Source organism: Equus quagga, chromosome 4, assembly GCF_021613505.1.
Source record: "Equus quagga isolate Etosha38 chromosome 4, UCLA_HA_Equagga_1.0, whole genome shotgun sequence".
Taxonomy (NCBI): Eukaryota; Metazoa; Chordata; class Mammalia; order Perissodactyla; family Equidae; genus Equus; species Equus quagga.
The window spans coordinates 28,838,862-28,855,668 of NC_060270.1; the positions used below are offsets into that span (position 1 = coordinate 28,838,862).

The window sequence follows — 16,807 nt, forward strand, 5'->3', positions numbered from 1 at the left end:
CAGCAGTTATGGTCCTGGAGAATACCTGCTACCTCAAGTCATATTGGCTTGATGAATCAGTCTTACCATGGTGGACAACTTGAGTACTATGCTTCAGGGCTGTAACACTACCCTAGAGAAGAAATTGTTACTGAATTGCCCAAAGGGTTTTGTATGATAATGTGGCTTGTTTTAGAGAGGTTGGACCAGAGACCTCTAAGGCTTTTTTTCCAGTATGGCACCAAGTCCATTTTCTTTTTCTTTCTGTATTCAATCTCCTTCGTTTTATTTCTTTGGAAAGCCCAGGCCTTACCTAGTTTTGACCCCATCTCCGGGGCTGCTGGAAGGTGGAGAAGCTCTGGGTGCCGGTGCAGGAGGCATCAATATTTTTTATTGGTTATTTTGTTGATGATGTAAATCAAGAGATTTCAGTAGTCTTATATATGGGATTAGTTTGAAATCCTGCAGTTGGGTTTTACTTGGCTAGTAATTCATACCATGTAAACATTAAATAGACATTGCTGTCTTAGCACAAATTCTTCATCAGGTCATTCATTGAACAGTTAACTTTTGAGTGTCGGTCATGTGTCAGGCCTGTGCTCCACACTGGATAGATGAGTAGAGGTGTGGTATCTGGAACAAGGAAGGTAACATTCCCAATTTGTTCTACAGAGATCATCTTGGTCTAAAACAGTGGCTCTCAAACTCTTTGGGCTCAGATCGTTCTACATTCTTGAAAATTATTGTGAAGTCTAAAGAGCTTTTGTTGATGTGGGTTATATCTATTGATACTATATTAGTTAAGACTGATATATCTTAAAGAATATTAATTTGATAAGACATAACAGTAGTAAACTTATTACATTAAATAACATTTTTGAAAAATATTTTCCAAAAACAAAAAATTCACAAGAAATCTGGCATTGTTTTGCATTTTGAAGATCTCTTTAATATGTGTGAATGTCTCATATTTGAAATTAATCTCTTTTTTTTTAAAACAGGAAAAGTTGTCAGTGAGCTCAGTGAGTTTTCCCCTAGCCAAGCATCACAGGCATCAGCAGCAATCGGGAGATGCTTACCAGACTTAGGCTCAGAGTGGGGGAGTCAGTTGAGTGATCTCCAATAGGGTGCGCCAGCTGTAGGGATCGACTCTTGGCCAGGGATTGCCATGTGTTTCCTGGGTGCTTAGTGAATATTGGTTGGATGATCCCTGAAAGGTTTTGTGTTGGTTTCTTTGCTGGCGCTTTACTTCTTCACGCGACTTCAAGCAGTAAATTGAGTAACGTCGAGTACTTTTAGCTCAAGATGGTTAAGCTAGGCTACTTCTCTGAGTCTGGGGAATGACAAAGGAAGATTCTGTAGTAGTGTCTCTCAGCATTTAAATTGTTTTGTAGCAAGGCTATTGCTAGTATAAATTAATGAAATAGGTCAAGTTTTGTGATAGTAAGTAATGCAGGCTCAAGATCTGGCACACCACTGAAAATGTCGTCAGGATCAACTAGCTCTTTTTTAGTGACTACTTAAATACCAGTTAAACCTTGATGCCTCTGTCACCACAAGAAATCTGATGGTATGAAGTTATATAGTCTACTAAGATACAAAATAACTCCCTAGCATTTGTTCCTCTCTTCCCTCAGTTGTCCTCAACTGTTCTGAAGCACAAGGCCTTTGAAACCACTGTAGATATGGACAAAGAAGGAAGGAAGACTATCAACCAGGGTCAAGAAGATGAAATGGTGACTAGCTTTTATAATTTACTTGTAAAGTGTGAAGAGTTTATCTCTGCAATTTATTTATCTAGGGAAGTAGAAAGTACATTAAAAAAAAAAACAGATAAATTAATGTTTTCTTCATCCTCTGTTTTTGAATTGAGATTATGTAACATCTCTGTCTGCTGGTTTTAGCATAATTCCTGTTTCACTTGTGAACTGTTAAAACTTAGAGGAAGGAAGTATGTTTTTTTCATTTGTTAATTTAAGAAGTTAAGTTAGCTAATGCTTAATTGTAATCCCAAATAAAGGATTTCTGATTTTGACTTATAAAGACATTTAATATCGGCTTACTAAAAAAAATTCTCCAGTCTTTTTCTGTGTGTTGGGGGGAGATAGGATTATTGGGTAAAATATAAGACATCCTGTTAAATGTGAATTTCAAATACTCAAGGAATATATTTCATAGGACAAACAAAAAAATATTGGTTTTTTATTTGAAATTTAAATTTAACTAGGCCCTCTAGCTAGCCCTTGCTCATTTTCATTTGCGAAATCTTGCAACCCTTGTTGGGGGCGGCGTAACTGAAACAGTTGAAATAGTTTGGATCAGGAGTTCAAATTGATTAGTCACAGTGGTATGGGGACAATTAGCTAATCATTTGGAAACAAAATAAGGTTAAAACCTACCTCATCTGAGTGCAATGTGATATTCTGGATTGTATCCCAGAACAGAAAGAAGACAGTGGAAAGAAAAACTGGTGAAATCCTGATAAAGACAAAGTTCGGTTAATAGTAGTGTACCATTGTTAGTCTCTTCATTTTGACAAATGTATCAAGGTGTTAACGTTAGGAGAAATAGACAAAAGGTATACAAGAAATCTTAATATTTTTGTAACTTCTGTAAATCTAAAATTATTCCAAAATTAAAAGTTTATTAAAAACAAATCCTACCTTATAATAAGATAAATTCTAGAAGAAGTAAAAAGGCAAATGTAAAAATGAAATTATAAACATTCTAGGAAAATATACTAAATATGAATATATTAAGTCAGCAGGAAAGGACTTACTAAGCATAAAATCAAATGTAAAATCATGACATGTAAATAACAATGTATTTAACTACTTAAAAATACAACTTTGACAATGAGCTTGCCAGAAACAAAATTTAAAGGTAAATTATGGGTTGGGAAAATATTTGCAGTATATATGACAAGATAGTAATTCACATCTGGCAAACAAAGAACTTTGGAACTTATTTATCTCTCATATCACTTGATATTTAATTATGTGATCACTGTGTCCTTACAGGAGATTTACGGCTATAATTTGAGTCGCTGGAAGCTTGCCATAGTTTCCGTAGGAGTGGTTTGCACTGGCGGCTTTCTCCTTCTGCTCCTTTACTGGTTGCCTGAGTGGCGGGTAAAGGCGACCTGTATTAGAGCTGCAATTAAAGACTGTGAAGTGGTGCTGCTGAGGACTACTGTAAGTCCGGGTGTTTGTGTAGCAGATTTGTCTGAGGAGTAAAATAATGTCTGTAGTGTACTTTGTTCAAAATCATGTCAGAACAGAACATCATTGCTAGGATTTAATGAGGATTACTAATCCTAGTATTTCTAAAGCATCTGTGTTCAAAGTGAAGAGAGTGTAAAGGAATCTTAAAGATGATCAAATCCACTCATTTCTTCGATGCACTGAGACGTACAATGCTTGTCTGTCAAGGTCACTGGGCAGTTAGGACTGTGTCTCTAGACCAGCTCTCTGTCAATTCTCTGATGCTGCTGTACCCCAGGTTGGTTGATTTTTTTTGTAAAAATCCTAATTGAGAGCATTTCATAAGAGGCTTTAGTATTTAGTCTCAGTATGTAGATGGGTAAATTAAGAAACGACTCATGATCTTTTACAGGACTTTGTATTACTGAAGTATGTCCTAAAAATGATGAGCAATGGAAAGCACTTCACATTTGAATTTATGCATTTTCATGAAATGGTTTAATATTTAGTGAGTAGGAAGTGATGCTCTCTCAATTAGAGATGCATAAATAATATGTAAAGAATGGAAATCAAATAAGGGTATATAGGCTGTTATAAAATATACATAGTTAATTCTTTTATCGCTTTCTCTTTTCTAAGGATGAATTCAAAAGGTGGTTTTGTGCAAAAATTCGCTTTCTTTCTTTGGAAACCCACCCATTTTCGAGTCCAAAATCTATAGTCAATAAAGTTTCAAATGGCCATGCTGTTCATTTAACTGAAAATCTACCTGAAGCGAACAGACATGAGATGAGTAGATATTCACAGACTCAATCACAACAGGTATTGTTTCTTTAAAATTGAGTTGTTAGATTTTATGCTGTCATGGATAGCCTATAATTTTGTGCTTGCAGTTATTTTTGCTTGAGATAAATTTATGTTCATAAAAATACCTATCACCATATAAAATACAATTTAGGTATTTTTAGAAGAAACAGATTACATGTCACATGTGATCATTTTAATTTTAATATATGTGGTATTATATATGATAGATTTGTGTTAGTAAACTTGATTATTAATAAATGATGTTTTTTGATGTAACATTTATGTGTGTTCAACAGATGCGTTATTTCACCCACCATAGTGTAAGATACTTCTGGGATGATACGCTTCACAATTTTGATTTCTTAAAGTAAGTATTTTTTTTGGATTATATTATGAGTATCTTGAAAACGTTCTAGATAGAAAGGAATTCATTCCAGTGCTATGTAAAATTGAAGAGGTTTTTTTATTTCATAACTTTTATTCACTTATTCATTAACTCGCTGGTGTTATTTGAATACTCACTAACCATTTTAGAATGAATCCCACCTGCTACTTTGTACCTTTGCAAAATTTACGTAAAAGTTAGAAGCAGTCTGATCCCCAGATCTGAGTTTGGCTTCTTTTTTCTTTGAGGGTTAGTCTCAAAGTGAACTTTGAGTGCCCCTCATGGCCTGTCGGAGTATCTGAAGTATCACCTAACTTGCTGACACTTCCATCCGGTGGTACTTGAGGGATGGAGTGACAAACGGAAATTTAACTTTACTAGGTGGATAAAGATGAGACAGTGACAAATTTGGGTAGGACAAATTGGAGTAATCCCTTAAAATTTATTTTTTGTAGAGGCTTCAAGTTATATAATTACTAAATTAGGATTCCATTTTTATTGCTGTTAAAGTGGTAAACACTAAGTATCGTTGCTTGAGAGTGCCAAAGCAATTTTAAATATTAGCTGTAAAAAGAGAATCACCTTATGAACATTCAAAATAGTCACTCCTGGATTTTTCCCTCAGACACACTGAGGAATTGGAATGTTCTGGAATGGACCTGAGCATTTCCACATGCCTAGTTCTGAAGACTGTTCCTAGTTAAGAACCATTGCCTATAGAACAGTAGCAGTGAGCTGCCATTGTGTTTAAAAAATTTCTTTTCTACTTGGAGCTGATCCCTGCTGCTTTTGGAGAAGCCATCAACCTCCGTGGGGAAAAAAATGTCATATTTGCCGTGTGGCCTTTGCCAGCCATAGAAACTTGTAGAAGTTACTTATCCCAATGATAACAGTTAATTACAGAGCTTAGTTTTCCTATCTGAAAAAAGTGGAAAAGGATAAATTAAATGTTGTTTAAGATTCTCTTTGCTGTAGAGTTCTGTGACTAGTATCTCAGTGAAAATAAGCATAATTAAGACATGTTGGGGGAAAGTAGATATGTTAGTTGACTCCAGTTAGAGTTGTTTCAGATTTTAGACATTGCATGTGACTCGTATAATTTTGTGCTTCTCTCTCGGGTATATGTTAGATCAGGGAAGAATGTGGATTGATGCTTTTGTGGAAATGAAAGAAGAAGAAATGAATAGGATTTCTTAGTGTGAAGCTTAAGAAATTGAAGAGGGGAAACTATATAGCTAAAAGTAAATTTTTTTCATCTTTAGTTTGGAATTCTTAAGTTAGTTGTAATTTACCTTTAATTTTATTAGTTTATTAGCTCTTACAGCTTGGGCAAAGCCTTAAAGAATAATAATATTATTATATAAACAAGTATTTAGAGCCATCTTATCATGTGATAGATACATTTGATAACTTAGAAGTGGCCACGTTGGAGACTTAGACCTTTTATTATTGTTTATCTTAGGAATTTGAGATTTTAAAATTCTCATTCATTATCTAAATTTTTGTTGAGGGTTTCTATTTGTAAGGAAGTTACACTTCAAAGTCAGGAATATAGAAAAATGAGGCATTAAGAAATTTGGATATTTTAAACTTTGTTTAAAGTAAAAACTTTGGATTTATTTAGGGGACTGGATGAAGGTGTTTCTTGTACGTCAATTTATGAAAAGCATAGTGCAGGACTGACAAAGGGGATGCATGCCTACAGGTAATTTTTATCCAACTAAAGTGAGCTCTCTTATCAAAATTCCTAAATAAAGTGGTATATACAGTCCACACTTTTACTATACAGTTATACATATTAACAGGTATTTAAATATTATAGACATAGTAGTTGACACTTACTGATATTTTATTTGGGTAAGAGTATGTCTCAGCTTAAGAATTATAGAAATGTTGAAGCTGGTATTTTGAAATTGATATCCCTGAAAATATGCTGTATTTCGCCAATTCTCATGGGCACATTCTCCCACATTTTAATATCTCTAAAAGGGGGATGTGTCACACACTGGGTCGAGTGTGTTCCTTTAGTGACAGCATTTTTATCTTTCTTGATAGTACATAAAATAATGGTATCTCTTACAATTGATAGCATCTTAGATTTTCTGAAATATATTATTGGGATTTGTAAGCATGAGCTCAAATTTACCACAATGAAAATTTGTAAATTGGGAGATATAATCTTTTTTATAATATTACTCTTTGCTAAAGTATAAAAATGTATCAGTGTATTGCATATTTTAAAGATAAATGCCATTTTTAAGTTGTTAGAAATTTTCTTGTACTTCTATAGCTGTTCTTTCAGAGGGTTAGAATATAAAAAAATTCATTCGTTCAGACTTATACTTCATAAAAGACAAGAATTACTCTCTCATATAGAAAGTGCTGTTATAAGGAATGTAAGTGGAAGGATTTAAGTAACTTAAGCATTATTTTAAAAAGTCAAATGTACGCTGTTTTGAAATAAACATTCTAAGTACAGTATTCTTATTAGAAAACTGGTACGAGACCCCTCAAATTTACTTGCTTTTTAGTCTGCAAAAATTAATTTAAATTCAAAATTGTTGAGACCCATTGTGTTTAAGGATGGATAAGAAAGCCTTTTGCTGACATGGTTATTATAGACTAGTGCAAAAGATGCTTGTCATACAAAGAGACATGAGCCAGAATGAAATAAATGGCAATAGGATAGTTACCCAGTACTGACTACTTTGATTTAAATACTGTAGGTAGAGAATTTAGATTGTAGAAGACAAGCATTTAGAAACGTGGATAAGGTCCAGATTTAATAGCAGTCGTGGTTTGAGCCTTATCTATGCAATGCCTTCCCTAAATTGTATTATTATATTATATAATGTAATACCATTATTATGTTTTCCTGTTATAGAAAATTGCTTTATGGAGTAAATGAAATTAGTGTGAAAGTGCCTTCTGCTTTTAAACTTCTAATTAAGGAGGTAAGACTATTGTACGTGTCTCAACATTTGCAATAATAGATTTGTCAATTTGAAAAGAGCCATGATTTAAGTAATAAGGCATTCTTGGTTTCCTGTTTCCAACTTTTCTTTGCTTATGTTTTTACTGGTAAGGTAAGATATTTCTCTGGTAAAGAAATAATTTGAGGCATGAATTACCTTTTCTTATGTTGTCTAATTTTTTGCTTTTCTTATCTGTAGATTTGTTTTTACTCTCAGGAGGTTGCCCGACTAAACCTTGCCCTATCTTACAGATGTCTACACCTGTCTTGTCTTTCCCCCTCCCCTTTTTTTAAACAGTTGATTATGTTTTCTTCTTCACATGCTATTTTGTGGTACATTTTTGGAAATTAGACATTGTACCAGAAGTTTGGAGGACAAAACATGGCATGGTGATTGACACTGAAGAACCTGCCCTTCAGCCTGGGAGGAACACGTGTCAGTAGTTATCGTAGTGACTGTTCAGTTGTCAGTGCCGTACAGGAGGTGTGAGTAAAGGATTGTGCATGTAAAGGAAGGGAGGAAGTGCTCTTGCCCAGCAGAGTTACTAGGCTCTCTAGTCTTCCTTCTGATTTTTGGCTAAAGATCAAGAGTTAGCTGTGTTGGATGGATCCTTTTGTAGAAATAATAGATCGTTTTCCGTTAGTTCCTGAGAGCAGCCATATGTGTTGCTTTAGAACGTAGCAGAGCGTAATGATTAGAAGTTAAAAGCTTGGTGTGTAATATGGTTCTGTCAGTAACTCCTTTGACCTTTAGAAGACCTTCCTCCCTGCTGTTCCTTTATCTATAAAATTGGAGTTAATTCTTTCTGAATATCTCATTTGATTTTTAAGTAAAATCGGACTATATGTATGTGAAAGTGTTCTGAAAAGTACAGAAGCATCCTTTTTAAGACATTGGGCGGCTTTGATGAAACTGATGAAATACTATGGAATTTGGGTAAACAAAGTTTATTGCCAGGACTCCATTATCTCTTTCTATCCTTTAGGTTTTAATCTTTAATTATTTCACTAGAGAAAGTGTAACAGTATAATTTATTATCTCATATTTGTCTTCCCTTTGGGCTCCAGTGAACCTTTGACTTATAAGTAAATTCATGTTTGGAGTTCATAATAAGTAAACATTTGTTCCATTTGATTAAAAATTTTGTATCCTTTAGTTGTCCAATATTATTGGAAGTAAATGACTTTATTGCTAAAGCAGAATGAAGAACAGCTAAATTCACACATTTAGCTGTTTGTAGCTGAGTCTGTATTTGGATTTGGCATGAATCTAAATGAATGCAAATAAATTAAATTAAGCTTAGGTAGCCAAATTCTAGTAGTTTAATGTTGAAAAATGTACAGTTCTAACATCTTGCCCTATTCTTTGGGTAGTATATGCCCTAGGGACTATAGAGCTTATCCTGTAAGTATCTTGTTGGTTACTTCTTACGTGAAAAGATGGAAAATCTGTATGGTTATAAATATCTCATTCAACCTGACTTAAAAATCTTGTTTTTTAGGTTCTCAACCCATTTTACATTTTCCAGCTATTCAGTGTTATACTGTGGACCACTGATGAGTACTATTACTATGCTCTAGCCATTGTGGTTATGTCTGTAGTATCGATTGTAAGCTCCCTATATTCCATTAGAAAGGTAAGTCCAATTTGTGGTGGGTTTCACAGCTGCATTTGTATTTTGTGATAACATGTAAGGTGTGTAGAATAGTGCTTGGTATAAAGTAAATACTCGGTGCTGTTATTCTTGTTATGTGAATATGTACTCTGTTTCCCATTTTTTTTGATGTGGGAGAAGGCAGATGGATTTTAGGGCCAGACTATCCCTTGACTGCTTGCTTAGAGGCCATAGGGATCTGTTGTTGCTTATTGCAAGCCGGAATCCTGGAAGGCTGATTCCACTGTTTTTAGGGCTGTGTCATTAAAGTGCTTCTTATTTTGTTTTGCTAAGACATTGAATATTCTTTTAGTCTTGACATTTTTAAAGGCAGAGTCATGCATTTATGTACTAACTTGCTTACTTTATAGCATTCTTGCTTTCTAATATCTTGTAGAGTGGGTTTATATTAACCTAGTTAAAAATTTTTTTTCCTATTTCAGCAATATATTATGTTGCATGACATGGTGGCAGCTCACAGTACTGTCAGAGTTTCAGTTTGCAGAGTGAATGAAGGTCAGTACTTCAGGTGACTCTTGGAAAAATAAACTGAGAAAGATATCCATTAGGCACTAATGTATGAAGCAAACCCAGTGTATTATACATATACATTCATTTCTTAAGAAATAAAAATATGTGTTTGGATTTGTACTCACCTCTGAGTTTGTGTCAAATTCATTTATGTAAAATAGTATTTTTCTTTTTCTGCAATGTCACAGGTACTATACTAGGCTCTGGTTACTCAGATGTACATAGTCCTTGCCATCATTGAACTACTCTACTTGTAAAGGCAGATGATGAATAGTAACAATAAAGTGAGAAATGCAATGATAGGGAGAGGTCACAGGACTTAGAGCTCATTTACTGTAGGTGTCAGGGATGGCTTCTTTGATAAAGTATTTCTAAGTGCTTCAGTTAGCTAGATAAGAGGTAGGTGAGAACGTGGTGAGGTGGGGGTGAGAGAAGGAGAGAAGAGGGTTCTAAGTGCCCAGAGGCCTGGAAATTAGAAGAGGTCAGTCATTGTAATAAAGAAATGCAGTATGGCAGATGCAGCAACTAGATGATGAACAGCCTTCTAAGGCGTGTTAAGGAATTTGGGCTCATTCCAAAAGGCAGTGCAAAGCTATTAAGCAGAAAGAGTGATATAATAGTTTGCCTTTTTGAACTAAGTCCTTCTGGATGCCCTGTTCAGACTGGTTTAGGTTGGAGTAATACTGAAGCATGAAATGGATCAAGACAAGGGTTGTGGAGATGGAGAGAAATGAGATGGATTTGAAATATGCTTAAATGTGGGCATTGAACAGGATTTGGTGATTCACTGGATGCAAGGTGATAGAGCAGTGTCAGGCTCAGGTGATGGATATTGGTGCCATTTAATTAAATAGGGAACACTGGAGGAGAAGAAGAGTGTGGGGAAGGTTAGTGGCTTTGTCTTGTTCGTTTGTCTGGTGAGATATTCAAGTGCTAAAGGAGACAAAGGGGAGGCAGCACAGCATCATGGGCTTTGGAGGCAGTAGCCACTTTGATTTATTGAGAATATCAATCAGTCTGCATCCTCTTGGCTCAGTACACTAGATCCTAGTGTAAACACAATTTGGCCTAGCAGGTGGCTTCCTTCCTTGTGCTTCCTGATCACTTGCTACTTGAGCTAGGGTATCTGCCTCCCCTAGCTGCAGTCTTAGATGTGTGGCTTATTGGTGCTTCTCCTCTTCGCACTCTGCCACTGGGGAAGATACTGAGGATGCTGCTAGGACAGACGTACCATCCAATGTGTATCTTACTTACCTTCTTTGTATAGTCTAACAGATCACTTATATTTTGTTTCCTGGTACACCTCACAGGAATAGAATTTCCAGTGGCATTAAAGCTTTAAAAGACTCATTTTTTAAATAAGCGATCTTATTAAAAAATGATTATTTTACCTATGATGTACTAAATATGATTAGAATTCTTTAAAAGTTGTTTCCTCATAGCTTAGTATACTACTTTCTTTTTTTAGAAAGTAAAGGTTATCTATCCTATAGACTAACACCACAAACAATCATTTTCTTCTCACCTGTCTTTGTTTACAAACTAGTGTAACTCTCTTCTGAACATAATATTAAACCTAGGGGAGAAAGAATGAGAGGGAGAGAGAGAATGCCCAAATATAAGGCAATGCAAAACAAAAACCTTCTTTTACTTGAGAAGATCTTTTTAAAAAGTGTTTAGCTAACTTGAATATAATGCATACATTCCTAAGGGAATAATGAGCTAGATAAAATATTACAGTGTTTAATTTATCTTATAAATTTATTTAGAATAATATCTAAAATATTATTAGCACTATTTCAGGAATATGAGAAGGCAGTGAGACTTCATGGGTTATAAATAGTGTCAGTGAGAAAAAGAATGCTGTGGAAAATGCTGTTGAAAAAGAAAGTACGCTAAAATTTTCAGTGCTTTCTTCTGTTTCCGAGGGGTTCTAGAAATCTGAGTTTCTTTACCTGTTGTAGGAGGATCTCATGTGTGGACTCGCTGTGTCCATTTTCTAAGAATGGGCTGATAGCTGAACTCGATCATCAACCATTGCAATGAGTGTTGAAGCCCAACCACCCACCTGTTTGGTCAGAAAGCACTTGGCACCACCCGTGCGCAGTTGGTTGGTCTGTCAGGGGACCAGCTAGCTGACAGACTTAAACATTGTGTTTTGATAACCTAAGGAGTAATAATCTTATTCGTCGAAACTCTTCATTTATTAGGGTTTCCCTCCGTAACTCCATTATGTTTTTAACTTCTTGTGGAGATCAGATGACCTTTGGAGAGTTCTTTTGTTTGCTATATTTCTATTCCAAGTTAAAGAACGTTCTTTTCAGACTTTGCTTTTTCTTTCTTTGAATCCAGAAGCAGAAGAGATCTTTTCTACAGACCTTGTGCCGGGAGATGTCATGATCATTCCACTGAATGGGATAGTCATGCCTTGTGATGCAGTACTTATTAATGGTACTTGCATTGTAAATGAAAGCATGCTAACAGGTAAACTCAATCACATATGTAAAAATTGGTTGAGTTGTTTCTAATATTAAGTAAGTACTTACTGATTAAGCTGTTTTGAAATTAGCTTTGCTGTTTGTATCCTTTAGTTGTGAATGTCATGAATGTGATGGATATTGAAGATTATTATTTTTTTTAAAGATTGGCACCTGAGCTAACAACTGTTGCCAGTCATCTTTGTTTTTTTCTTTTTCTGTTTTTTCTCCCCAAATTCCCCCAGTACATAGTTGTATATTCTAGTTGTGGGTCCCTCTAGTTGCGGCATGTGGGACGCCACCTCAACATTCTCTGACGAGTGGTGCCGTGTCTGCGCCCAGGATCCGACCCAGCGAAACCCTGGGCTGCCGACACGAGCATGCGAACTTAACCACTTGGCCACAGGGCTGGCCCCTGAAGATTGTCTTTGAGGGGACCAGATTCTGCATTGTGCTTAGCTGTGGTACTAAATCACTATGCTGGTATTTCCTGTGTGTCTTGGTCTGCTTCTGGCCACTCTTGTGACATGAGGACTTGCTTTATAGTGAAGGAAGAGGAAACAAGTCCTTTGCCCGCAGATAATGCAGTGTATTTAGTTTCCTATTTGATATGTAAAAAGTGGGAGTAAAGATTTCATATTTTTATTAAACTGAGGAGAAGTTGACTTTAAAATGACTCCCTTTTGAAAATTCACAATCTGGAGGTAGAGCTTTATATATTTTTATCACATGAACTTTTTTTATTGTCATAGTCAGTCTGGCAAGAAAGTGAGTCCTGTGTAATACATTTTTGAACTGCGAAGAAAAGTGTGTCTTAAAACACCCTCACAAACAAAATAGCCCCACATACTCACTGCCTTTGAAGCAGGAAGTGTGAATGCTGCAGGGAATTAAAGTTCAGTGCTAAAAAGAATTTGGCAGTTACTGTTTGAGAGAACTCGCATCCTCCTCGGTCTTCTCTCCCTGTGTGTGTCTGGGTGTGTCTGTGTAGTGGGGATTAGGAGTAGGTCTTCACATCCCTGTGTGTGCTTGAGGTTGATGAGTGCATTCCAGTTCAGGTCTCAGGGAGGAGAGAACAGGTGCTGGGGCTCTGGCTGCTGCCTGGTCGTCTTATTTGAAACCTGACACAGTCATCTCCTAGTGGTTACCTTTGAGTCACAGATCACTTTCAGGAATTATTGTGGGAGACAAGATTTGATATTTTGGGATAAGGAAGTTGGTAGACAAAAAGCTCTAGATGAAGCTGTGTTATCCACATTAGACTTCTTAATAATATTATAAGCAATATGGTAACATTTAGGATATTTAACCATTCAAGATTTATGCCTTAGGGGCTGGCCCAGTGGTGTAGTGGTTAAGTTTGTGTGCTCCACTTTGGCGGCCTGGGGTTTGCGGGTTTGGATCTGGGGTGCGGACCTATGCACCACTCATCAAGCCATGCTGTGGCAGTGTCCCACATACGAAATAGAGGAAGATTGCCGCAGATGTTAGCCACAGTCTTCCTCAAGCAAAAAAGATGATGTTTGGCAACAGATGTTAGCTCAGGGCCAGTCTTCCTGACCAAAAAGAAAAAAAAAGATTTGTGTTTTAGATGCTGATTCCTGTGCTTTAATTTATGATTTTTTTTTTTAAAAGGAGAAAGTGTTCCAGTGACAAAGACTAATTTGCCAAATCCTTCAGTGGACCTAAAAGGAACGGGAGATGAATTATATAGTCCGGAAATACATAGACGACACACTTTGTTTTGTGGAACTACTGTTATTCAAACTCGTTTCTACACTGGAGAGTTTGTCAAGGCCATAGTAGTTAGAACAGGTAGAAATCATTTAATTTCTGCTTGCATGGTTTACCATATTTGATGCCTCCTAAATGTTTAAAAAGAGATTCTGTTTTGGGATGTAATTCTCATTTTCTTATAAAAATATGGTCATTTTCTTCTTTAATTTTCTTCTTAAAGGATATAGTACTTCCAAGGGACAGCTTGTTCGTTCCATATTGTATCCCAAACCAACTGATTTTAAACTCTACAGAGATGCCTACTTATTTCTACTGTGTCTTGTGGCGGTGGCTGGCGTTGGGTTCATCTACACTATCATCAATAACATTTTAAATGAGGTTTGTGCGTGGGACTCTTAATAGGGTTTGATTCTTATCACGTGTGCCTGTCCAGGGTTTGAAATGTGGCTAGTGAGACTGAGGAACTAAAATTTTAATTAATTTTACCTTAAGAAAGTCGTATGAGATGGTATGCTAGGAAGTACAGATATAGAGCATCCGCATCATAGCAGAAAGTTCTTTTGGACGGCTCTGGTTTAGACGGTCTTTTACTTGCTTCCTTGTGACTTAAAGGGAGGGATGACCACATACTCACCCAAAGCTTTGTTTTCTCTTTTTTTAACCTCTGGGATATACAGCATTAAAATTATTTGTGATTACTTAATTGAAGGTATTTCTAAGGGACCTTGTCAAATTTCTCTTTTCTGTCCCCTGTAGAGACTGGCACAGTATGGGGCTTGTAGTAAGAGTCTGTATCTGACAGATGTTTGTTGAACTCTGAAGTGTGTTGTATGAAGTATGCAGAGCTATTAAAATGAGTTTCCTTTAAAAGTAGCTGTCATTCTGCCATCCATTGATGATTCACTGAGCTTCCTGTTTTTCAGAATCTCTAAAAGGAAAAAAATTATAAATGGTTAATAGATGTATATATGTACACACTTTTAAAATTGGAAATGGTTTATAGATTTTTCACTAAAGAAATACCCACGTTAGATTAGTAAATATTTAATATTGGGGGTCTGATGTTTCTTTTTGTTAATTGTAGGTAGAAGTTAGGGCAATAATTGTTGAGTCTCTTGATATCATTACAATTACTGTACCACCTGCACTTCCTGCTGCATTGACTGCTGGGATCGTGTATGCCCAAAGAAGACTGAAAAAAGTTGGTATCTTCTGTATCAGTCCCCAAAGGATAAATATCTGTGGACAGCTGAATCTTGTTTGCTTTGACAAGGTTGGTTCAGTTTCATAATCATTCTCAAAGGTTACTTTGCAGCTTTTAAATATTTAGATTAATGTTTTCTATATTCTTTATCAACTAATTGGCACACATTTTTTAATGTTTCTCTGATTTTCTTCTTGTTCAACTTATTTGGTGAATGCATTTTTTTTTTTTTGAGGAAGATTAGCCCTGAGCTAACATCTGCTGCCAATCCTTCTCTCTGCCTTTTTTTTTTTTTTTGAGGAAGACAGGCCCTGAGCTAACATCTGCCCATCTTCCTCTACTTTATATGTGAGACGCCTACCACGGCATGGCTTGCCAAGCGGTGCCGTGTCCACACCTGAGATCTGAACCGGCGAACCCTGGGCCGCTGAAGTGGAACGTGCGAATGTAACCGCTGTGCCACTGGGCCGACCCCTGAATGCATCATTTTTGTATATTTCTTCTTGCTATTTTTTTCAATTTTTACTACTTTGGATATTGTTTATTTGCCCAAATATGCTTATTTGCCCAATCATTCAAATCTAGAATTATGACTTATAGTAAAGATTATCTGATCTTTAATGTTTTTAACAGAATAAGCCCCATACAGGTATATTTACTGGAATTTTATTCCTATAAAGAACGTTTAGTTTTTGCTCTGATTTTATTGAATATGTTTCAGAATTATGATGGTCAGTAATTTTGCAATTTTATGTAAAAATGACAAATTCTGTATCTGTGTGAAATATACCTTGCCTCTTACAGTTTTCCTTTCCTCAGCTGAAGTTAGTTTTCCTAAGTTTTATTTTGAGAATTAAATCTTGGCCAAAAAATCTTCCATCAAGCTCTTGTGGGTAACTGATAATGATAAGAATTTGATTTTTGTGTATCTTCACTATTAAAGAAAAAAATGTGAGACATTTTGTAAAAAGCAAAAAAAGGGGTCATATCTCGAAACTATATTTCATATTTTTCTGTTCAGAAAATTTCACTTATGCTTGTCTTTTTTGGAAACGCTATTATTAAAATTTTAAACAAACGTAAAAGTGGAGAGAAGATAAAAGTGTAAAAGCCCTCACTTAGCCATTACCCAGCTTTAACAGTTACCAACATTTTGTAGTCTTACCACATCTACCGCCTTGTTTTGAAGGCAGCAGCATCAGACATGTTATTTCACCCTGGAAGATGTTTGGAAAAAACAATACCACAGTATCATCACTGCTTACTACGCTTAAAATTAACAGTTCCGTAGTGTTATCTAAGGTCCAGTTCATATTCAGATTTCCCTGCCTTTCTCAAAAAAGTGCCAGAATTTTTACAATTTGTTTTTGTCAGAATCCAAATAAGGTTTTAATTACTCTGTAACAGTTGCTTTTATTACCCCTCATCCCCAATTATCTTACTGAAGAAACCAGGTCATTTATGTCCTGAATTTGGCTGATTCCTTTCTCCTGATGTCATTTAACTTGTTCCTCTTCCCTTTTTGTCTCCCTATGCCCTAATCCCTCCCTCCCGTATAGGCTCCTGTATTGATTCATAGGTTGATGGTGTATCATTCTACTGTTTTAAATAATATAAGCACAGAAATATATAGTCTACACATATACCCCCTCCCCACCGCCACCACCACCCACACCCACCCACCCACACACACACACACACCCCCACCCGCACACATACACACCCACCCACCCACACACACACACACAGGCAAGAACCATGCTGTAAGGAATATTCTAATCCCTTTTCCTCACCTTGTCTATTTGTGATAGAAGGTACTTCTATCACAGTATGTACAGAGATCTTGTTTCCCTTT

The 16,807-nt window shown here is 36.0% G+C and overlaps 1 protein-coding gene across 6 annotated transcripts in view; it reads left to right on the top strand.

Annotated features, from left to right (window-relative positions):
- The window catches only part of ATP13A3 (ATPase 13A3), an 82,894-nt gene that overhangs the window by 24,072 nt on the left and 42,015 nt on the right, over positions 1 to 16,807 (top strand). For all 6 annotated transcript variants that reach the window (XM_046659218.1, XM_046659216.1, XM_046659220.1 and 3 more), the window contains 12 exons: positions 1,617 to 1,715; positions 3,000 to 3,173; positions 3,822 to 4,004; positions 4,286 to 4,356; positions 5,999 to 6,079; positions 7,259 to 7,328; positions 8,851 to 8,985; positions 9,447 to 9,519; positions 11,887 to 12,018; positions 13,647 to 13,826; positions 13,969 to 14,126; positions 14,833 to 15,021. In XM_046659218.1, the coding sequence (XP_046515174.1) occupies positions 1,665 to 1,715; positions 3,000 to 3,173; positions 3,822 to 4,004; positions 4,286 to 4,356; positions 5,999 to 6,079; positions 7,259 to 7,328; positions 8,851 to 8,985; positions 9,447 to 9,519; positions 11,887 to 12,018; positions 13,647 to 13,826; positions 13,969 to 14,126; positions 14,833 to 15,021 (1,497 nt within the window). In that variant the 5' untranslated portion in view covers positions 1,617 to 1,664. The remainder of the gene's footprint in view (positions 1 to 1,616; positions 1,716 to 2,999; positions 3,174 to 3,821; positions 4,005 to 4,285; positions 4,357 to 5,998; positions 6,080 to 7,258; positions 7,329 to 8,850; positions 8,986 to 9,446; positions 9,520 to 11,886; positions 12,019 to 13,646; positions 13,827 to 13,968; positions 14,127 to 14,832; positions 15,022 to 16,807) is intronic.